The 23,574-nt window shown below is 46.7% G+C and overlaps 1 protein-coding gene across 1 annotated transcript in view; it reads right to left on the reverse strand.

The window, feature by feature from the left end:
• Nucleotides 1-4,699: 4,699 nt before the first annotated feature.
• The window catches only part of PI4K2A (phosphatidylinositol 4-kinase type 2 alpha), a 56,196-nt gene continuing 37,321 nt past the window's right edge, over nt 4,700-23,574 (reverse strand). Inside the window, exons 8-9 of the mRNA XM_063962326.1 lie at nt 15,546-15,605; nt 4,700-8,553 (exon numbers count right to left, since the gene is read on the reverse strand). Coding sequence (XP_063818396.1) covers nt 8,392-8,553; nt 15,546-15,605 — 222 coding nt within the window. The 3' untranslated portion in view covers nt 4,700-8,391. The remainder of the gene's footprint in view (nt 8,554-15,545; nt 15,606-23,574) is intronic.

Below are 23,574 nucleotides of genomic sequence, written 5' to 3' on the forward strand. Positions count from 1 at the left end.
ATTGCTGGTCGCAGTATAACACCAGTATGTGTGTAAATACATTTTAGGATACCCTCCTGCTTTCTATCAGCAGGATCCTTAAGGGCGGCCATCTCAGGAGAGGGTAGAGCCCTTACAAGCGTGTGAGCGCTTTATCCACCCTAGGGGGTGTTTCCCAACGCACCCTAACCTCTGGCGGGAAAGGATATAATGCCAATAACATTTTAGAAGTTATCGGGGGAAACCCACGCATCATCACACACCTCATTTAATTTCTCAGATTCAGGAAAACTACAGGTAGTTTTTCCTCACCGAACATAATACCCCTTTTTGGTGGTACTCGTATTATCAGAAATGTGTAAAACATTTTTCATTGCCTCAATCATGTAACGTGTGGCCCTACTGGAAGTCACATTTGTCTCTTCACCGTCGACACTGGAGTCAGTATCCGTGTCGGCGTCTATATCTGCCATCTGAGGTAACGGGCGCTTTAGAGCCCCTGACGGCCTATGAGACGTCTGGACAGGCACAAGCTGAGTAGCCGGCTGTCTCATGTCAACTACTGTCTTTTATACAGAGCTGACACTGTCACGTAATTCCTTCCAACAGTTCATCCACTCAGGTGTCGACCCCCTAGGGGGTGACATCACTATTACAGGCAATCTGCTCCGTCTCCACATCATTTTTCTCCTCATACATGTCGACACAAACGTACCGACATACAGCACACACACAGGGAATGCTCTGATAGAGGACAGGACCCCACTAGCCCTTTGGGGAGACAGAGGGAGAGTTTGCCAGCACACACCAGAGCGCTATATATATATACAGGGATAACCTTATATAAGTGTTTTTCCCCTTATAGCTGCTGTATTGTTTATACTGCGCCTAATTAGTGCCCCCCTCTCTTTTTTAACCCTTTCTGTAGTGTAGTGACTGCAGGGGAGAGCCAGGGAGCTTCCCTCCAACGGAGCTGTGAGGGAAAATGGCGCCAGTGTGCTGAGGAGATAGGCTCCGCCCCCTTCTCGGCGGCCTTATCTCCCGTTTTTTTATGTATCCTGGCAGGGGTTAAATGCATCCATATAGCCCAGGAGCTATATGTGATGTATTTTTTTGCCATATAAGGTATTTTTATTGCGTCTCAGGGCGCCCCCCCCCCCAGCGCCCTGCACCCTCAGTGACCGGAGTGTGAAGTGTGCTGAGAGCAATGGCGCACAGCTGCGGTGCTGTGCGCTACCTTATTGAAGACAGGACGTCTTCTGCCGCCGATTTTCCGGACCTCTTCTGGCTCTGTAAGGGGGACGGCGGCGCGGCTCTGGGACCCATCCATGGGTGGGCCTGTGATCGTCCCTCTGGAGCTAATGTCCAGTAGCCTAAGAAGCCCAATCCACTCTGCACGCAGGTGAGTTCGCTTCTTCTCCCCTTAGTCCCTCGATGCAGTGAGCCTGTTGCCAGCAGGACTCACTGAAAATAAAAAACCTAATTTAAACTTTTACTCTAAGCAGCTCAGGAGAGCCACCCAGATTGCACCCTTCTCGTTCGGGCACAAAAATCTAACTGAGGCTTGGAGGAGGGTCATAGGGGGAGGAGCCAGTGCACACCAGCTAATCTTAAAGCTTTTACTTTTGTGCCCAGTCTCCTGCGGAGCCGCTATTCCCCATGTAAGCTTGCGAGCAGGGCCTTCCTACCTCTATGACTGTTATCACCCAGTTTGTAATTGTTATTTCAAATTGTAAAGCGCAACGGAATTTGCTGCGCTATATAAGAAACTGTTAATAAATAATAATAAATAATGGTCCTTTCGGAGTTCCCAGCATCCACTAGGACGTCAGAGAAATGTGTAATACATTTTTCATAGCCTCAATCATATAACGGGTGGATCTATTGGAGGGTACACTCGTCTCATCATCGTCGACACTGGAGTCGGTATCCGTGTCGACATCTGTATCTGTCATCTGAGGTAGCGGGCGTTTTATAGCCCCTGATGACATTTGAGACGCTTGGACAGGCACAAGCTGAGTAGCCGGCTGTCCTATGTCGTCAAACCTTTTATGTAAGGAGCTGACACTGTCACGTAATTCCTTCCATAAGTCCATCCACACTGGTGTCGACCCCACAGGGGGTGACATCACATTCACAGGCATTTGCTCCGCCTCCACATCATTATCCTCATCATACATGTCGACACAGCAGTACCGACACACAGCAGACACACAGGGAATGCTCTTACAGAGGACAGGACCCCACAAAGCCCTTTGGGGAGACAGAGGGAGAGTATGCCAGCACACACCAGGGCGCTATATAACACAGGGATATCACTATACAGAGTGTTTTCCCCTATAGCTGCCTATAATATTATATATACTGCGCCTAAATTGTGCCCCCCCTCTCTTTTTTACCCTTTCTGTAGTGCAGGACTGCAGGGGAGAGCCAGGGAGCTTCCTTCCAGTGAAGCTGTGAGGGAATAATGGCGCCAGTGTGCTGAGGGAGTTGGCTCCGCCCCTTTTTCGGCGGGCTTTCTCCCGCTATTTTATCGTTTCTGGCAGGGGTTAATATACACCTATATAGCCTCTGGGGCTATATATGGTGTTAGTTTTGCCAGCCAAGGTGTTATTATTGCTGCTCAGGGCGCCCCCCCAGCGCCCTGCACCCATCAGTGACCGCAGTGTGTGGTGTGCATGAGGAGCAATGGCGCACAGCTGCAGTGCTGTGCGCTACCTTGGAGAAGACAGAAGTCTTCAGCCGCCGATTTTCCGGACCACCTTCTTGTTTCTGGCTCTGTAAGGGGGACGGCGGCGCGGCTCCGGGAACGGACGACGAGGTCGGGTCCTGTGTTCGATCCCTCTGGAGCTAATGGTGTCCAGTAGCCTAAGAAGCCCAAGCTACCACCACCACTTAGGTAGGTTCGCTTCTTCTCCCCTTAGTCCCTCGGTGCAGTGAGCCTGTTGCCAGCAGGCCTCACTGAAAATAAAAAACCTAAACTATACTTTCTTCTAGGAGCTCAGGAGAGCCCCTAGTGTGCATCCAGCTCAGCCGGGCACAGAAATCTAACTGAGGCTTGGAGGAGGGTCATAGGGGGAGGAGCCAGTGCACACCAGATAGTCCTAAATCTTTCTTTAGATGGGCCCAGTCTCCTGCGGAGCCGTCTATTCCCCATGGTCCTTACGGAGTCCCCAGCATCCACTAGGACGTCAGAGAAATAGGATTTTGGTACTTACCAGGTAAATCCTTTTCTTTGAATCCAAGGGGGCACTGGACGCCCACCCAGAGCAGTTTTACCTGGTTTGTGGTAAGTTCAGGGGATCTTATGGTAACACATTCTCACCGACTGGTTCAAAGTTTCAAGTTCAATCGGTTATGGTGTCAACTGTTTAGTTGTCAGTAACGTTATGTGTCAACTGTATTGTTGTCCGTTATGTTATATGTAATTCCATTGTCAACCTCTCTATAGCTCCTGTCCGGCTCAGTAAAAAACACTGAGGTACTCTGGGATATGGAGGGGTAGAGAGTTCTAAATTTAAATATTCAGTGCCCTGTTCCTGCGGAAGCCGTCCATATCCCAAGAGTACTCCAGTGCCCCCTATGGATTCAAAGAAAAGGATTTACCTGGTAAGTACCAAAATCCTATTTTCTCGGAGCTAAGATACTGACTAAACACTTGTAATGTGTCACATATTATAAAACGTGAACCTGGTTGAAAGTAATTAGTCATCCATGCAGAGATTAGGCAGCCAGTTTCACTCTTAGCTGGAAGTGGGTTAACGCCCAGTGTAACATTGTCAATTGCTGAGAGACTTTTTTTTTTTTTTTTTTTCGTTTTGACTAGCATACATTTGTTCTTTCACAAGGGTGGGCGGTCTGGTCAGGTCAGCAGTTTCTAGGTTGTCTTGGGGAAAGGTTGATATGAAAATGGTCGACACATAAAGGTCAACATGTTTCTTTGTTGTTGTTTTTTTCTGGGGTGTCCTTTAAGTTTTAGCACATGGACCCTCAAAAAGTGCACCACGCCCTGCTTCGGGCAAGGTGCATTGCTGTGCTTGGCACAGGTTACCATTCCCAACTGAAGTCTTGGTGAAGTAAATAAAATGTGAAAAACTCAGCCTTTTGACCATGTTGACCTTTGTACAGTTGAGCTAAAGACCAGATAGTGGGTGGGCAGGCTGATAGAAATCCTGAAAGCAGAGTTTCCCAAACCTGGCCCCCACAGCATCGTAAAGCCGCATACACACTAGACGAGAAAGTAAAAAGATCTCGCTCAGAAGGGTCGATCTGAGAGAGATCTTTTACAATCTTGTCCAGTGTGTACACTCAATGTTGTTAATGATCGTGGGAGCATGCATCATTCCCGCCGGCATCGGCCAGTGTGTATGCACTTGCCAAAGCCGGGTCCCCGCTGTCACCACTATCTGCGTCAACGGGGATCGCCTAGTGTGCACTGGGCTTTACATTCCAGTTTTATAGATACTTATAATACAGATGAGGCGGTTCCGGGCTTCTGGCTGAGCTGTGTCTATAGATATAGGATACTCGACAGTGGGCCATGGAATACCGGCATAATAGAATAACAGAAATCTCTGCAGTCTGGCCGAGCCTTGGTCTACCCCCATAGCACTAAATAGAACAATATTAAACACAAAAAGACAGACGAGAGCTGCTACAAAAAGTTCACAAACATCTAAAAAATAATGAACTTTGTTGTTCTTGGAAAAGTCGCCAAACGTTTTCAGAGACCTGGTTTTATTTCTCTACGTTTCATAAAGTTATATACATACATGAATGTACACAGATTTACAGAATGTTTAACACAAACTGGCTGAAACAAAAGCTCAAATTAAAATTGTAAAAGGAGGCGCAGGTTTGTCAGTAATACCCTCAGAAGGGAAACCGTGCTTGTACCAGTACTCTCATTACTCCATTAGCGGCTCACTGGACGGAGCACAAAGTGTATTTTACCATTATCTATATACAGAAACAGGCAGTAGCTCAATCATCAGAGCATTGTATACTGACTGCCCACAATGCACAACTATTTTTAAATAAACTAGTTATGTGACCGGCCGCTGAGGAACAGTGTAAAAAAGTGGAGGATTGAGAAGGGAATCGCTGTAGATCATGGTGGGACTATATTGTGCAGTTGAACAATGTTGCAGTATACATTGGCCAATAGCAGACTACAGGCCGTCATTGAAGTGCACTACCGTATTTTTCGGACCATAAGACGCACCTGACCATAAGACGCACCTAGTTTTTAGAGAAGGAAAACTGGAAAAAAAATATTCTAAACCATCCTTGCGCTGCCTCCCTAGTTTTCACCAACCTCTAAGAGATATTTCTGTGTGATTTCTCAGACTCCTACAAGGATTCTGTACAGTGCAGCCTTCTGTCAGAGCCAGCATACAGAGACACACACACATCAGAGCCAGCATACATTACACACAGACACACAGACACACACACACACACACACTGACAGTACCAGTGGTTCCCCGCATCCAGGCTCTCAGCTAACGCTGCCCGCGGTGCACTCCTGAGGGGGGAGGTGGTGGGGGGGAGTCACATGATGCCGGCTCTGCTGCTGAGATGGGCTCTGAGATGCGGGCGCTCTGCTGATGATGGCGCAGCAGCAGCATCCAGGACCCGCCGCTACCCGCCGGCGCTACCCGCAAACACGTCTTATTCGCTCCATAAGACGCACATACTTTTCCCCCCACATTTGTGGGGAGAAAAAGTGCGTCTTATGGTCCAAAAAATACGGTAATTGTGTGAACACAATGGAGAAAACATTTTGTGAGGTTCAAGCCTATCCGTTCACTAGCGAGACATGGCTCCTCTCATTGGGGACTCCATAGAACCTACTGAACGGACAGACTGCAGTCTCTTGACAATAGACCCAGCCTACAAAACTGTATGCCAGTGCTGCCAACCTAGAGCAAGAAAAATAAGTTACTGTATTGCAGTGGCTGCCAAAGTGTGTGCCATAGCACCATGGGGGTGACTACTGTACACTCATGGTTCTCAAATGATTTGGACAAGCATGTCTATAGGGGCCTGGTAGCCCTCCTCCTCTATGTGGCCTCTAGCAGAAGAATGAATGTAAGTTGGGTTCCCTCTATTTCCCTGTATCCCCCGATGTATTTCTCTCCTTCTGTTTGTGCTGTCTGTCTACTCCTTTGGCTTTGTTACTCCCAAATTCTTGTCACCCTATGTGTGGTTCCCTGTTCCCCCATCTCTTTAAGTGTATTTCTCCTATTAAACTCCCCCCCCCCCCCCAAAAAACAAACAAAACAAAAAAAACTATTTGCTCCCACAATCAACTATCTTATTGCATCACACATTCCTCCCCATCTTCCACTACTATTCAGCTCAGTGTGATTGGCAGAACTAGTGCCAGCTGCCAATCAGAGGTTCAAATGTCCAACACCACAGAATTGAGCCTAAGGATGGCAGAGCAGCACAACTTTCTGATTCTAATAATGTAGTTCATTAAGACTCTTGCTTTAGACATGCCAGTGAGACACTAAGGCTGTCGTGAATGTCTAAGAATCACTAGCACATTGCATTCAGACTAATTGACGGATGGATCTATGGGTCATATCACAGCAGGTTAATGAGCTTATGTGGTGAGACACTGCAGCGTCCTGCATTCACGTAATGATAGCATATGTTGTCTAATATACGTATGTAGAACATTTTATTAACCCTACAAGCAACTCAATGACAGGAACGCACTCTGCAATAAGGTGTAGCTCCCGCAGGTGAACGGCAGGACAGTATTATGTGAGCACAGAAATCCAGGTATTGCTTTGGTGAGGTCACTAGTAACGCATGCTGCTGCTACAAGGATGGAGTATTGAGGATCTAGATCCATGCACGGCATCCCAGAGGAATAGACTGGAGGATCAGCAATGTAGTGCATATCTTATATGTGCGTAAGAACATTCTGCGCTATTAAATTATTCGCTACCTGTGTTGTGTTCTACGTTCACAAACTGATCTTTGTCCAGAGCAGCAGCTACTATGCGGCTCTTTACATGCAAGAGTTCATGCCTTAGCGCATTATACAGTAATAACAGTAAAACAAAATTCATTAGTAGTCTGGGACTGAGTCTTCTTCGCAGATATACCATTAGCACAGTCTGCACACGACCAGTAAATATAGGTAAAGCCTATTCTAGGTAAAGCTGAAAGTCAAGTGCAAAATTAGCGGAGCATTTGGCCACACACATTCAGATCAAGGATCGTTTCTGGCTGAGTTGGGGCCTGCTAGCGCAATGGGACGAGAACTGCCCACAGACGCCAATTGTGCGTCTTCTCACGCTTTCTACTGTTCACGATATCTGATCCTGCCTGCCTGCTTAAGAGGATCAGTATGAGGAACCGCAGTTAATTTCAGCCCCACACACTTGGATATAAGGCCATTTGCTGGTTTATCTGCAATATCACCTCTTGTAGGGGCACCTTACAGTTCTTCCTAAACAAGGTTTGTGATAAATACATGTAATTCGTTTAAAAAAACAGCCTATTTATTAGTCTAACAAATCCACAAAGATTTGCAGAAATGATAACAGAGGTTCCGAAGAACATCACACATAACAGACCATACCTATTACTTATCTTAAAAATATAATACAGCCCTCATTGAGGGTCTCGTAACAAACTTTGGAATATATGCAGGGATCATGAGCATGTCTTAGTATGTGTATATTTTTCACATACACACATGAACAGAATACTGGGAATTTTTTTTAAAAGTTCCCCATTTTCCTTCATAGGACGGTACTCCTATCAGCGCATGCAGTACCTCCTGACATACACTAGGTGGCAATCTGTAGAATAACACTGCGTAATCCAGAACATACACTTATTGGGTTCCTCTGTACTACCTACAGTTTTAGCGATTTCATCGCAAGGCAGGTGTGCATGACTAGGTCATTCATAGTTTTGTTATTGGCAGAGTCAGGCGACCAGTGGCTCTGCACCCGACCTGGAACTGCAAGTTCCAGGCTGCTCTGCTGGCACTTGTAGTTCCGGGACAGCAAGAGAGCAACCAACCGACGACGTAAAATTAGGTAGTGGAGAAGTTTGTTCATGGTTACATTTTTGGAGGGTTCAGGCAGTTGTTTAATTAAGGGAAAGAGTAGACTGCATTAAAAGCTTCATGCCTGTTTCTAAAATTTGTGGGCAATCTAAGTGGTTTTTAGGAAGGTTTCCCTAACGCCACATGCACGCACTCCAAAAGGATTCTGTTTGCGCATACATTCCATGACAGTGAATGAGTCACTATTACGAGTGCTCCCAACCTCCGGACTGCAACGTCAGTTTCCCGTGAAGATTGTATTCTCACTTGGTTGAGGTCCAGGATGCTGCATTACAGCAGCACTTCTCTTGTCCCTGGCGCGTGGACCTCCAGTATTACCACCAGGAGAAGAATGGCTTGCGGCTTTGGAAGCTCTGTGTGTAAGATTCACTTGTGCTCTTCTGGTGGGACCGGGCTGTTTCCACAATCACAGGTGGCGTCTGGACCAACTGCAGGGGACTCTTTCCATCCTTAAGTGCCTGGGCCAAGTTGAGGATCTGGGAAACACAGGTTAAGAAGCCATTTAATACATAGAAAAATGAAATGTCTCCATATGTTTTACCCATCTTCTGCATTATTAATAACAAACATAATGGGATACCATAGCATAAGTACAAAGTGTGAATATCACACCAGACTGGGAGGACAAATAACGGACAATGGTAGGGCAACATGCTGAAGCCAGGAGGAGCATACAGTGGGAAGACCCAGGAGGTCATTGATTCAGTATTCTGTACTCAACATATAAGTGAGCAAACAGTCACCAAAGAGGAGCAGGAATCTGAGCACTAGTGACCTGCATAGTGAAAGGGAGGAACCAAATGGTGGGGGCCCTGCCCATAAGAACTTACATACTTAATGAATTCCCCATTCCTCTCATTATTTATATTTCCTTATAACCAAGGATGAAGTCTCTGCTCTCATCTGACCCTAGAACCTGTCCCGTTCTTATTCCCTCTCCAATTCTAGGCTCCTTTCCTTCAATGCATGCCTAGCTCTAAGTTCACTTCTCCCACTAGCACATTCCCATCTTCCTTAAACACATGATCAGCCATAAAGAATTTCATCAACCTCCCTCTCCAGGTCCAACCTGAGCAACTTGTGTACGAGCACCTAGCTCAGTGCCTCATCCGTTCACTCCCTTCCCAAGTTTTCCCTAACATTTAATGGAGAATGTCCTCACAACAGTAACTTCTACACCCTGCAGTCTTCATACACAATCCTTTTGGACGTCTCTGTCATATCCAGCAACATTGGCCTTCCTTCTTCTTCTGCACAACCTTTATGTCACAGTCAGCTATTTATCCAATTACTCCTTCAGTATCTGGCACATCTTTCCTTCCTCTCCCACTATGCGATGGGGTCCCACAAGACTCTTCTCCCTTTGCTTTTCTCTCCATGCACCTTGCTGACCTAATTCTCTCAGCTTCTAGTATCAACTCTAAGCGGACAACATCCAAATCTACTGTTCCTTCCCTGTCCTCTTCTCTACCATCTTGTGTGGTCAACTCTCTCTACTATTTCCACATGATTGCCCCAATCAAGGCCTTAAACATAGCTCATCCTCAATCACATCTCCCTCACCATCAACCACTACGGTTTCCTCAAGCTCGCTACCATGGTGTGGTCCCTGACACTACTCTACTCCTTCCATCTGTACAAGGCCTGCCGCCTCCACTTACACAATATATGCCCTCTTCTTACCCATCATCTCCCTCCTTCACTACTACAACCTTCCCCATATCTGGCATTCTCTTCACCCAACTGTACCCATACCAATCTGTCCTAAATTCTGCAGAGAAACCAATCCTCCTCTCTGCCTCTCTCAAGCCCCTACACCAGCTCTCCAGGTCCACAAGAACACAATTCTAACTGCTCATCCTCACCTATAAAGCCTCTTTATACATCTCAGACCTCATCTTGAAATACTCTCCCTCACACCGCCTTAGATCTGCTGCCGATCACCTCTCTGCTACCTATTCATAGACTTCCCAACCACACCGATTAGACTCTGCCCTGGCCTTTAAATCTATAACCAGGGCAGTACAGATGGCGTAATGGTTAGCATTACTGCCTCACAGCACTAAGGTCATGGGTTCAATTCCCACCATGGCCCTAACTGTGTGGAGTTTGTATATTCTCCCCGTATTTGCGTGGGTTTCCTCTGAGTACTCCGGTTTCCTCCCACAAGCCAAAAATATACTGGTAGGTTAATTGGCTTCTGACAAAAATTAACCCTAGTATGACTGTGTGTGCGTATAAATGTGCTAGGGAATATAAATTGTAAGGTCCACTGGGGCAGGGACTGTTGTGAATGGCCAAATATTCTCTGTAAAGCGCTGTGGAATATGTGTGCGCTATATAAATAACTGGTAATAAATAAATAATAATAATAACCGCTCTCTGAAAATCCACCTCTTCATTACAGTCGGCCTTACTACCCAGGTGATACCACTCACATTGATATACCCTCACCGCTGTCCCACAATCCTTGTTATTTCAGCTCTGCCGCTAAATTGTAAGCTCTCACGAGCAGTGCCCTCCAGTACAAGCCTTTGTTTGTTTGTTTATTTATTAACAGTTTCTTATATAGTGCAGCAAATTCCGTTGCACTTTACAATTAGAAATAACAATAACAAACTGGGTGATAACAGTCATAGAGGTAGGAAGGCCCTGCTGGCAAGCTTACAATCTATAGGGAAATAGCACCTTTCCTTGTGTACATATGCCTATCTATTGCATAGAATGAGAAGACATGTGAGGATATGTGTGGACTGTACAGAGTGGATGCAATTTGATAGGAAGGTTTATGAACGTTATGTGGGCGGTTCTGGAATTTGATATGCTTGCCTAAAGAGGTGAGTTTTCAGGGAACGCTTGAAGGTTTGGAGACTAGAGGAGAGTCTTATTGTGCGTGGTAGGGCATTCCACAGAGTGGGTGCAGCCCGATGAAAGTCCTGCAGTCGTGAGTGGGAGCGAGTAACGAGTGTGGATGAGAGATGCAGATCTTGTGAAGAGCGAAGAGGTCGGGTTGGGAGATATTTTGTGATAAGCGAAGTGATGTACGTTGGTGTAGTTTGGTTAATGGCCTTGTGTGTGAGTAAAAGTATTTTATATTGAATGCGGTAGAGTACAGGTAACCAATGGAGGGACTGACCGAGTGGATCTGCAGACGATAAACGTCTAGCGAGGAAGATAAGCCTCGCCGCTGCATTCAGAATGGATTGTAGTGGTGAGAGTCTCGTTTTGGGAAGACCAGTTAGGAGCATATTGCAATAATCAATGCGGGAGATGAGAGCGTGGATTAGATGCATGTAACATGATCTTGAGACAGATTGAATGTGGGGAACAAAGGACAGATCAGAGTCAAGGATGACACCTAGGCAGCGAGCTTGTGGGGTAGGGTAGATAGTCGAGTTTTTAACAGTGATAGAGATATCAGGTTGGTACCTACTATTGGCCGGTGGAAATATAATTAACTCTGTCTTTGAAATATTCAGTTTGAGGTGGCGAGATGTCATCCAGGGTGAAATGGCAGAAAGGCATTCAGTGACACAGTCCAGTACAGATCAGGACAAGTCAGGGGAGGATAGGTAGATTTGAGTATCATCTGCGTACAGATGATACTGAAAACCAAAAGAGCTGATTAGTTTACCAAGAGATGAGGTATAGATAGAGAAAAGCAGAGGACCCAAGACTGAGCCTTGCGGTACTCCAACTGAAAGAGGTAGCGAAGAGGAGGTAGATTCAGAGAAGCGAACACTGAAGGAGCGATTAGATAGGTACGATAGGAACCAAGAATGGGCTGTGTCTTTAAGACCTAGGGATTGTAGCGTCTGTATGAGAAGAGAGTGGTCTACAGTGTCAAATGCAGCAGATAGATCTAGAGCAGAGGTTCTCAAACTCGGTCCTCGGGGGCCCACACAGTGCATGTTTTGCAGGTCTCCTCACAGAATCGCAAGTGAAATAATTAGCTCCACCTGTGGACCTTTTAAAATGTGTCAGTGAGTAATTAATATACCTGTGCACCTGCTGGGTTACCTGCAAAACATGCACTGTGTTGGCTCCCGAGGACCGAGTTTGAGAATCTGATCTAGAAGAATAAGTAGTGAGTAGTGGCCTTTAGACTTCGTAGTGACCAAATCATTAACCACTTTAGTCAGTGCTGTCTCTGTGGAATTTTGGGAACGGAAGCCTGACTGAAGTGGGTCCAACAAAGTGTATGAGTTAAGAAAGTGTGTGAGTCGAGTGTAGGCAAGTCTCTCAAGTAGCTTAGAGAGACAAGGGAGCTGAGAGATAGGGCGGTAGTTTGAGAGAGCATTAGGGTCAGAATTTAGTTTTTTTTAAATGGGAGTAATCACTGCATGCTTGAAGAGTGAAGGAAAAATACCAGTAGAGAGAGAGAGATTACAGATGTTAGTTAAGGTAGGGATGAGCACCAGAGACAGAGCTTTACTTATTTGTGAGGGTCAAGTATCAAGATGAGAGGTAGTAGAGAAGCAGGATGAGAAGAGTGATGGTGCTTCATCTTCATATGTGGGATCAAATGAAGAAAGAGTGCCAGAGGGTTCAGGTAAAGAACGGAGCAGGTCACTGGCTGCCGGAGAGCATACCATTTCATCTCGGATCTTCTCAATCTTCTCCTTGAAGTAGGAAGCAAGATCCTGTGCCTTGATAGTGGCGGGTGGGGTAGGTGCGGGAGGATTCAGAAGTGATTTAAATGTATTAAAGAGTTGTTTGAGGTTAGAGGCTTGAGCAGAGATAAGAGTTTGGAAATATGTTTGTTTGGCAGTGTCCAGGGCATTTTTATAAGAATGGTAGAAAGTCTTATATGTGAGGAAGTCAATTGAAATACGAGCTTTACACCACTGACGTTCAAGTTTTCGTGTGAGTTTTTGTAGTTGTCTTGTTAATTTGGAGTGCCATGGTTGACATCTAGGCCTACGTGGAGTGTGATGGGTAGCTGGAGCCACTTCATCAAGTTCTAGAGTCTCATTAAGGTGTGATACAGCCATCTCAGGAGAGGTGAATGCAGAAATAGGTGAAAGCAGTTGTTGGAGTGAAGTGGAAAGTTCTTGAAGATTAATTGTGTTAATATTTCTGCGGGTTTGAGGAAGATTGGAGGACTTCAGCAACACAGGGTTTGAATTAACAGAGGAGAGCATGCAAGTGGTTGTGATCTGAGAGGGGGAAAGGAGTGTTAGTGAGTTCAGAGATGGAGCATAGTCTGGTGAATACTAGATCAAGGCAGTGGCCCGCCTGATGAGTAAAGGAGTCAGTCCATTTGGAGAGGCCAAGGGAGGAGGTTAGAGAGAGTAGTTTGGAGGCGTGCGCAGCAGATTTTGGACAATCAATAGCAATATTGAAATCACCCATGATAATGGTGGAGATGTCAGAGGATAGGAAGTGAGGGAGCCAGGCAGAAAAATCTTCCAAAAATTGTTTTGGATGCCCAGGTGGGCGGTAGATAGCTGCAACACGCAGAGAGAAAGGAGAGTAAACCCTAATGGAATGTACTTCAAATGATGTAAATGTGAGTGATGGAACCTGTGGTAGAATAGTGTATGCAAAAGATTGGGAAAGTAAAAGTCCAACTCCTCCTCCTTTATGGTTATCGGGTCTGGAGGTGTGTGTAAAGTGGAGACCACCATGTGCTAGTGCTGCAGGGGAGGCTGTGTCAGATTGTGTGAGCCAGGTTTCTGTTATAGCCAGCAGATTGATGTTGTTGGATATGAAGAGGTCATGGATGGATGGATGTTAATTTGTTACAAACAGAGCGTGCATTCCATAAGGCACATTTTAGTGATCTGGAGGGTGATGGAAGACATGTGATGTTTATGAGGTTAGCTGGATTTCTATGTTGCTGTGAATCAGGTGAATGTGAGCGATGCAAGTGTTTTCACATCCATGCTTCTTTTGTCCAACAAATATGTCCCTGCTTTTTGTATGCTCTGTTTTGCCCTCTGTCCAACGTGCAGGAGAACGGAGTCACCTTAGTAATAACCAATAACAATATTTTTGGGGGTATTTATTAGAGGTATAGTAATCCCTTAGAAATATACATTTGTTGAGGACGTGTGGAGAAGCTCATTACATCCAGCAGTTTGCCTGTGTGTTTGTGCAGTGGAGGGAGGGAGGGGGGTGTAAAGCAATGACCTGTACTTCCTCTACACAGAAGATAACTGGAGCATGACAGGAAGAATAGCTCAGCTCGCTGCAAGCCCTTTTCATACAAGAAGTGAAACCTGGCACAGAAGACGTACAAGTCTGGGATTTTTTTTTTTTTAATTTACATTTTTTTAATTTACGAAATTTTGTAATGGTACTGTAATCATCGTTTCACACCAGCTGACTTCACACAATGGAGGTGCCCCATGAGGCAGCGATATCACTTAGATGCCAGTTACAGCACTACCACTGCCCTGGATTAGCTGGCTGCCTCTACACAGATCACGGTCATATGATACTTACTTATTTATTACCAGTTATTTATATATCGCACACATATTCCACAGCGCTGTACAGAGAATATTTGCCCATTCACATCAGTCCCTTCCCCAGTAAAGCTTACAATCTATATTCCCTACCACATGTACACACTCACACATTCACGCTAGGGTTAATTTTGTTGGGAGTCAATTAACCTACCAGATTATTTTTGGATTGTGGGAGGAAACCCACGCAAGCAGGGGGAGAATATACAAACTCCACACAGAGCCATGGTGGGAACAGGGCCGTTCCAGCGCTTTATGCGCCCCGGGCGGGAATAGGGGTGTGGCTTCATGCAGGGAGCGTGGTCAGTTACGCCCCCTGTTCAGTAGAGTAGCGCAGCAAAAGGTCCTCTCCACGAAGGGAAACTAGACGCGTAGCGTCTAGTTCCCTTCGTGGAGAGGACCTTTGCTGTGCGGTGCGCAATGACGTCACCGCGCACCGCACAGTAAAGGTCCTCTCCATGAAGGGAAACTAGATGCTACGCGTCTAGTTCCCTTCGCAGCGGGCAGCTGGGGGCAGTAGCGGCGGGCAGCTGGGGCAGTAGCGGATCTTGCCATGGTGCGGCGTCCTCCGGAAGGCGGCGCCCCGGGCAAAAGTCCTGCTTGCCCGTGGCAAGATCCGCTACTGGGTGGGAATCAAACCCTTAACAAGCAATCATCCGTTCTGCCGCTGTGTTATACTGTAAGAGCAGCAAGGTATGATCTGTGAGCTGGCGCTGGTGCCAGAAGTTTGGTGCTGATGTATCAAGTGTCTTATCAATTTAAACGTCATCACAGGAGAAGCCCAGATATTTATATCTGCTTTGAAGAGCTCAGTCAGCTGCCAGAATTATGGGTGTTGTGTGTCTAGGACCCCCTGCAACTACAGATATCTCTAATGACACAGCAGCACTATAATTTAAGAACACAGGAATGCCAACAGGCCATAGTGCAATACGCATATAGAGACATAAAAAAGACTATGGCTATACCAGGTAAATGATAGAGGAATACCTTACCTGCCCTCTCAGAACTGCAATCTGCTTGTGAAACTGTCCTCGGTCAAACCCTGGATCTTTCTGCAGTAAAAGAAGGATATTATAGTGTGGTTTCCACCTGGTAGGAGCGGTAAGCTTGCAGTTACAATAATAGAGATTTTAGGATTCAAGTAAAAAAAATGTCATTGAATATCTATAAAACAAGTTTATTTTAACCAAGTACAGTGCAGAAGTGTCCGACTGTGGGGGGGTATTCAATTAAGCGTCACTTTTCGCCCGTTTTTAGGTCGAATTTACATTTGACCTATCCAATGCTCGTGCCGTTTCTTCGACTGGTCGAAAAATCTGGCACTGGCGAAAACCACGTGTATCGGTGAGTTCACCGCCGATACATGTGTTTTGGCGAATTCACTGGCATTTTCGCCCGTGTTTGGCGCAATTTTCACGCCCACAATAGAATACTGTGTCGAATTAGTGCTGTTTTTTCCACCAGTCGAAAAATGGCACTTTATTGAATACCCCCTTGTTTGTCTTCCGTGTAGTTACCAAGCTACAAAGTCACACAGGAAGCCTGCAGGGTGACATTCAGGGAACACTCTAAATGGAGTTCGACTTGGAAACAAATACTTGTCAGGGGTGCGGACTAGGGGCTTATTTGTAGTTTCATTTTGAAAAGATCGTGCAGTGTTGTCAAAACTGCAAGTTCAGCGAACACAGTCAAAAGTTATAGTGGATGGTCTGCACCAGGCCATACACTTGCTGTGGATCCAGGGATACTATGGGGTATATGCAATTGCCGGCGAATCGCGGCAATTTTTCGCCCGTTTTTTAATTAGACACAATTCGACCGTCGAATTCCGGCAGGTGGGTGCCGGAATTCAACATATTCAATAAAAAATGGACTCGACAGTCCCGCTGTCGAAAAACAGCCGATTTGACGGATTTTGATTAGATTTTTAAAAATGTTTAAAAAACGGGTAAAAAAACAGAAAAAAAAATGCGTGGGGTCCCCCCTCCAAAGCATAACCAGCCTCGGGCTCTTCGAGCCGGTCCTGGTTCTAAAAATCCGGGGGGAAAACGGACAGGGGTTCCCCCGTATTTTTAAAACCAGCACCGTATTATAAATAATACTTGTGCCTCCTAAATAGACAAACCATGTACCTAATCCCTTCTAATATTATAAATAGATATGCTATTACCAATAAAAAACACACCAAAAAAAACATGTTTTTACATTTTTTTATTAGATTCCGCCAGCAAAGTGTGGCGGATTGAAAATGAAGAATTTACTGTCTAAAAGCACTGTTGTCGAATTTACAATCTTCAATTGAATACACTTTTGTCGAATTGCCGCATTTGTACCATTGCAGAAATGTCGAATTTGACAAATGTCGAATTTCAAAAAGTCGAATTTTGAAAGTCCGTTTTTTTGACGAAAAGTACTGAATTGCATTGTCGATTTTTTTGGGGGGGCGAAAATGTCCCGTTTTTCGACATTTTCGGGAATTCGACCGCAATTGCATATACCCCTCAGTCTGTTGGGTAAATATGACCACACACATTGGGGACAAGGCATTCAACAAAATTGGTCTGTGTATAGAAAATAACCAGATCACGATTCCTAAAAACAACTGCCTATGCAGACTGCACCGGTGGTAATGTATGAAGTACAGAAAGACGACGATCCACAGCACAAAGCCTAAAGAACCGTAATATTTATCACTATGCACAAGGGGGCCTGGTTTTTGATACATTTGGACTGGTGATATCAGGCTACCCTGGCATGCGCACAGCTGTACTTGGTTCCTGCAGTACTCCGTAAGGTCGTTTTAATATTATTGCTCTGCAGAAATAAATCTAAGTAAAGGGCTCATGTTCTGGGATGAAAGTGCGGATACTAGACATAAACAAATGTGTCCTAATACAGCTGCATCATGCCATACAGCCCCTCTTGGCACGCCAGGTCACGCGAGACTCTGCTAGCGTTGGGCAGCTTTTTTTTGCTGAAAGTGATTAGGACCAGGAAACTGTGCTGAATAATTTGACGTATGTCACTTGTATATCTGTGTGCGACTGAGTCTCTGTATACCAAACGCCATGACGCAGCAGCTTTATTCCATTCCAAGTTCCATTGTGCTTCATATACAGACTCGGGTATATTCAATAAGAGTCGGGTCCATTCCACCATGCAGTTGTCGGACCCGACAACCCCTATTCAAAAGAGCGGGCAAATCCGACTGTCGGATTTGGCCACTCCGGTTGTCATGTCCTGCTGCTGCTAGCAGCAGGGGGAGCTGTCAGCGGCGCCAGAGGAAGGGAGCTGTCTGCGGCGCCAGGAGGAGGCGATGTCTGCGGCGCCGAGGTGAAGGAGAGATGTCTGCGGCGCCGGGGCGAAGGAGAGATGTCTGCGGTGCCGGGGGGGGGGGGGGGGGGGAAGCAGCGGAGGAGACGGAGCGGACGGGGAGAGGAGAGGAGGAGACTGGGGGAGCAGCGGCTGCAGCAGCGTAACAGGAGGCTCACGGCAGTGTCCACCCGGCTCCAGCAAGCGGGACCTCCGCTTGCTGGAGCCGGGTGGACGCTGCCACTGGGTTCCTGCTCTACCCGCTGCTCCCCCGTCTCCTGCTCTCAGCTCACTCATCTCAATCCGACTTTTTTTAAAGTTGAAATGATATTGTCGGAAACTGGGCTAACACCTGTCGGGTTTGGCCCCGCTTCCGACAATGCACGCTGATCGGCGTCTGAAGCCGCCGATCAACGTGCATTCCGACAAGTCGGGTTTCCCGACTTGTCGGAATAAATGGGGCCGTAATGAATAGGTCGGAACCCCTTCCGACCTAAAACTGTCGGAAGCTGCTGTCTTTTCGACAAGACGGCAGCTTCTGACAGTTATTGAATATACCCCTCAGTCACATACAGTATACAACTGGAGCATATCAAATTAATCAGCACAGCCTACTGGAGCAATCTAGTTGCATCATGTTGCGACTAAGACACATTTTCGGCAAGGTAAGATGCCCAGCGCTAGCGAAGCTGCACGGCACCCATCAGCTCACTCGCACCAGGCATCTTCCGCTGCGTGGCGTATTGTGGCTAGATGTGGAGGACACAGATGCATTAGGCGGAACACTGAGGCGCCTGCAGCAAGACCACACTGACTGACTAATGCCGGATAGCATACATCAGCGTGGGGCATGTGCACGCAGCATTTACTGCCCAATCACATCCAAAACAACCACATCGGCTGCATATAAATAAAAAGTTAAAACAAAAAAATGAAACAGGTAAGTGGCCAAATTTAGGCTACTGAATTGAAGGGGCTAGTTTACTCATGAAAGGCTGCATTCCGCACTTCAAAGATGCAAATGTTCAAATGTGCTGCATCCTGTGTACAGAAGTAGTTCAGTTTTCTATAACAATTACCATAGCCAAGAAATTGTGCTTTCATTACTGCAGGAAACATGGCCTATTGATACGGTAGCAGAGGGTAGGAAGACGTGTGACCGTACAGAGAACACAGACAACGATTGTTACCGATACCACCAACACACTTTTTTCTTTTTCTTTCAAACAATAAAAAACTTTATATCCCACAATTTGACATTTAAAGGCCCTGAACGCACAAGCTATTTTCTGCCATCCACTTTTTTGCAGTGTGGCTGTATTTATTTTCACATTCAAATATAAAAATGAAAAGTAACAATTCAAAATGAACAAAAGTAAAACGGAGTTACTGGGAAAAAAAAATGCAGTAATTATATTTTAAAAAAAATGAAAATTAAAAAAATTGTAATACAATACCAAAGTGTGTACTGACTGATAGCGCAGGAAAAATAAGATTTTAAACCTACCGGTAAATCTTTTTCTCCTAGTCCGTAGAGGATGCTGGGGACTCCGTAAAGACCATGGGGAATAGACTGGGTTCCGCAGGAGACATGGGCACTAATAAGAACTTTAGACATGGGTGTGCACTGGCTCCTCCCTCTATGCCCCTCCTCCAGACCTCAGTTAGAGAAACTGTGCCCAGAGGAGACGGACAGTACGAGGAAAGGATTTTTGTTAATCTAAGGGCAAGATTCATACCAGCCCACACCATCCACACAGTATAACATGGAATATACGAACCAGTTAACAGCATGAAACAAAACAGCATCAGCCCGACACTGATCAAAACTGTAACATAACCCTTAAGTAAGCAAAAACTATATTCAAGTCTTGCAAATGTAGTCCGCACTGGGACGGGCGCCCAGCATCCTCTACGGACTAGGAGAAAAAGATTTACCGGTAGGTTTGAAATCTTATTTTCTCTTACGTCCTAGAGGATGCTGGGGACTCCGTAAGGACCATGGGGATTATACCAAAGATCCAAAACGTGCGGGAGAGTGCGGATGATTCTGCAGCACAGATTGAGCAAACATGAGGTCCTCATCAGCCAGGGTATCAAACTTGTAGAACTTCGCAAAGGTGTTTGAACCCGACCAAGTAGCAGCTCGGCACAGCTGTAAAGCCGAAAAAACCTCGGGCAGCCGCCCAAGAAGAGCCCACCTTCCTAGTGGAATGGGCCTTCACAGAATTTGGTAACGGCAATCCAACCGTAGAATGAGCCTGCTGAATCGTGTTACAGATCCAGCGAGCAATAGTCTGCTTCGAAGCAGGAGCGCCAACCTGGAGCGCCAACCTTGTCGGCTGCATACAGGACAAACAGTGCCTCTGTTTTCCTAACCCGGGCCGTTCTGGCCACATAAATTTTCAATGCCCTGACCACATCAAGGGACTCGGAATCCTCCAAGTCCCATGTAGCCACAGGTACCACAATAGGTTGGTTCATATGAAAAGAAGAAACCACCTTGGGCAAAAATTGAGGACGAGTCCGCAACTCTGCTCTATCCACATGGAAAATAAGATAGGGGCTTTTGTGAGATAAAGCCGCCAACTCCGACACTCGCCTTGCCGATGCCAAGGCCAACAACATGACCATTTTCCAAGTGAGATATTTTAATTCCCCCATTTTAAGTGGTTCAAACCAGTGAGACTTAAGGAACCGCAACACCACGTTAAGGTCCCAGGGTGCCACTGGAGGTACAAAAGGAGGCTGGATATGCAGCACTCCCTTCACAAAAGTCTGGACTTCTGGGAGAGAAGCCAATTCCTTCTGAAAGAAAATGGATAGGGCCGAAATCTGAACCTTAATGGAGCCTAATTTTAGGCCCAAATTCACTCCCGTCTGTAGGAAGTGAAGGAAACGGCCCAAATGGAATTCTTCCGGAGGAGCATTCCTGGACTCACACCAAGATACGTACTTTCGCCATATACGGTGATAATGTTTCGCTGTCACGTCTTTCCTAGCCTTTATCAGAGTAGGAATGACCTCATCCGGAATGCCCATTTCCGCTAGGATCCGGCGTTCAACCGCCAAGCCGTCAAACGCAGCCGCGGTAAGTCTTGGAACAGACAGGGCCCCTGTTGTAACAGGTCCTCTCAGAGGAAGAGGCCACGGATCTTCTGTCCTGCAGATCCGAATACCAGGCCCTTCGCGGCCAATCTGGAACAATTAGAATTGTCTGTACTCCTCTTCGTCTTATGATTCTCAATATCTTTGAGATGAGCGGACGAGGAGGGAACACATAGACCGACTGAAACACCCATGGTGTCACCAGGGCGTCCACCGCCGCTGCCTGAGGGTCCCTCGACCTGGCGCAATACTTCGGTAGTTTCTTGTTGAGGCGTGACGCCATTATGTCTATCTGAGACAGTCCCCACCGACTTGCAATCTCTGCGAAGACTTCCTGATGAAGTCCACACTCTCCTGGATGTAGATCGTGTCTGCTGAGGAAGTCTGCTTCCCAGTTGTCCACTCCCAGAATGAAGACTGCTGTCAGGGCGCTTACATGATTTTTCGCCCAGCGAAGAATCCTGGTGGCTTCCGTCATTGCCACTCTGCTCTTTGTTCCGCCTTGGCGGTTTACATGCGCCACTGCGGTGATGTTGTCTGACTGGATCAAAACCGGTAGGTCGCGAAGCAAATTTTCCGCTTGTCGAAGGGCGTTGTATATGGCCCTCAACTCCAGTACGTTGATGTGAAGACAAGCCTCCTGGCTTGACCAGAGACCCTGGAAGTTTCTTCCCCGTGTGACTGCACCCCAACCTCGGAGGCTCGCGTCCGTGGTTACCAGAACCCAGTCCTGAATGTCGAACCTGCGACCCTCCAGAAGGTGAGCACTCTGCAACCACCACAGGAGAGATATCCTGGCCCTGGGGGACAGGGTGATCATCTGATGAATCTGTAGATGCGACCCGGACCACTTTTCCAGAAGGTCCCATTGAAAAGTTCTTGCATGGAACCTGCCGAATAGAATGGCCTCGTAAGCCGCCACCATCTTTCCCAGAACTCGAGTGCAGTGATGCACCGACACCCTTGTTGGCTTCAATAGGTCCCTGACCAAAGACATGAGTTCTTGGGCCTTTTCCATCGGAAGATAAACCCTTTTCTGGTCTGTATCCAGAATCATGCCTAAGAAGGGCAAACGAGTCGTTGGAATCAACTGTGACTTCGGGATATTGAGAATCCAGCAGTGCTGTTGCAACACCCTCAGGGAGAGTGATACGCTGTTCAGCAACTGTTCTCTCGATCTCGCTTTTATTAGGAGATCGTCCAATTACGGGATAATAGTGACACCCTGCTTGCGCAGGAGCACCATCATTTCCGCCATTACCTTGGTGAAAATCCTCGGGGCCATGGAAAGCCCAAACGGCACGTCTGAAATTGGTAATGACAATCCTGTACAGCAAACCTCAGGAACGCCTGATGAGGCGGATATATGGGGACATGAAGGTATGCATCCTTTATGTCCAGGGACACCATATAATCCCCCCCTTCCAGGCTGGCGATGACCGCTCTGAGCGACTCCATCTTGAACTTGAACCTTTTTAAGTATAGGTTTAAGGATTTTAAATTCAAAATGGGCCTGACCGAACCGTCCGGTTTCGGGACTACAAACAGGGTTGAGTAATACCCCATCCCATGCTGCAGCAGGGGGACTTTGACCACCACTTGTTGAAGACACAATTTTTGAATAGCTTTTAACACTATCTCCCTCTCTGGGGGAGAAGCCGGCAGGGCCGATTTGAAAAACCGGCGAGGAGGCCCCTTTTCGAATTCCAGCTTGTAACCCTGGGAAACAATTTCTATTGCCCAGGGATCCACCTGTGAGTGAACTCAGATGTGGCTGCAAAGTCGAAGACGTGCCCCCACTGGGGCGGACTCCCTCAGCGGAGCCCCAGCGTCATGCGGTGGATTTTGTAGAGGCCGGGGAGGACTTCTGCTCCTGGGAACTAGCTGTGGCTGGCAGCTTTTTCCCCTTGCCCTTACCTCTGGCAAGAAAGGAAGATCCCCGCACTCTTGGGTTTATGCGACCGAAAGGACTGCATCTGATAATGTGGCGTTTTCTTAGGCTGTGAGGAAACATAAGGCAAACAAGTTGATTTACCTGCCGTAGCTGTGGAAAACTAGGTCCGTGAGACCTTCCCCAAACAATTCCTCACCCTTGTAAGGTAAAACCTCCACATGCCTCTTCGAGTCGGCATCGCCCGTCCATTGTTGGGTCCATAGGGCTCGTCTAGCCGAAATCGCCATAGCGTTGGCTCTGGAACCCAGTAGGCCAATGTCTCTCTGAGCATCTCTCATATATAGGACAGCATCTTTAATATGACCCAGGGTCAATAAAATGGTTTCCTTATCCAGCGAATCTATATCAGCAGATAAGGTATCTGTCCACGCTGCTACAGTGCTACAAACCCAAGCTGACGCTATCACCGGTCTGAGTAAGGTACCAGTATGTGTGTAAATAGACTTCAAGGTAGTCTCCTGCCTGCGATCCGCCGGATCCTTGAGGGTTGCCGTATCTTGAGATGGCAGCGCTACCTTTTTGGATAAGCGTGTCAACGCTTTGTCCACCCTCGGGGAGGATTCCCACCGTATCCTGTCCTTAGTCCGGAAAGGATACGCCATAAGAATCCTTTTGGGAATCTGCAGTTTTTTATCTGGAGATTCCCA

Source organism: Pseudophryne corroboree, chromosome 3 (assembly GCF_028390025.1).
Source record: "Pseudophryne corroboree isolate aPseCor3 chromosome 3, aPseCor3.hap2, whole genome shotgun sequence".
NCBI classification, from domain to species: Eukaryota; Metazoa; Chordata; class Amphibia; order Anura; family Myobatrachidae; genus Pseudophryne; species Pseudophryne corroboree.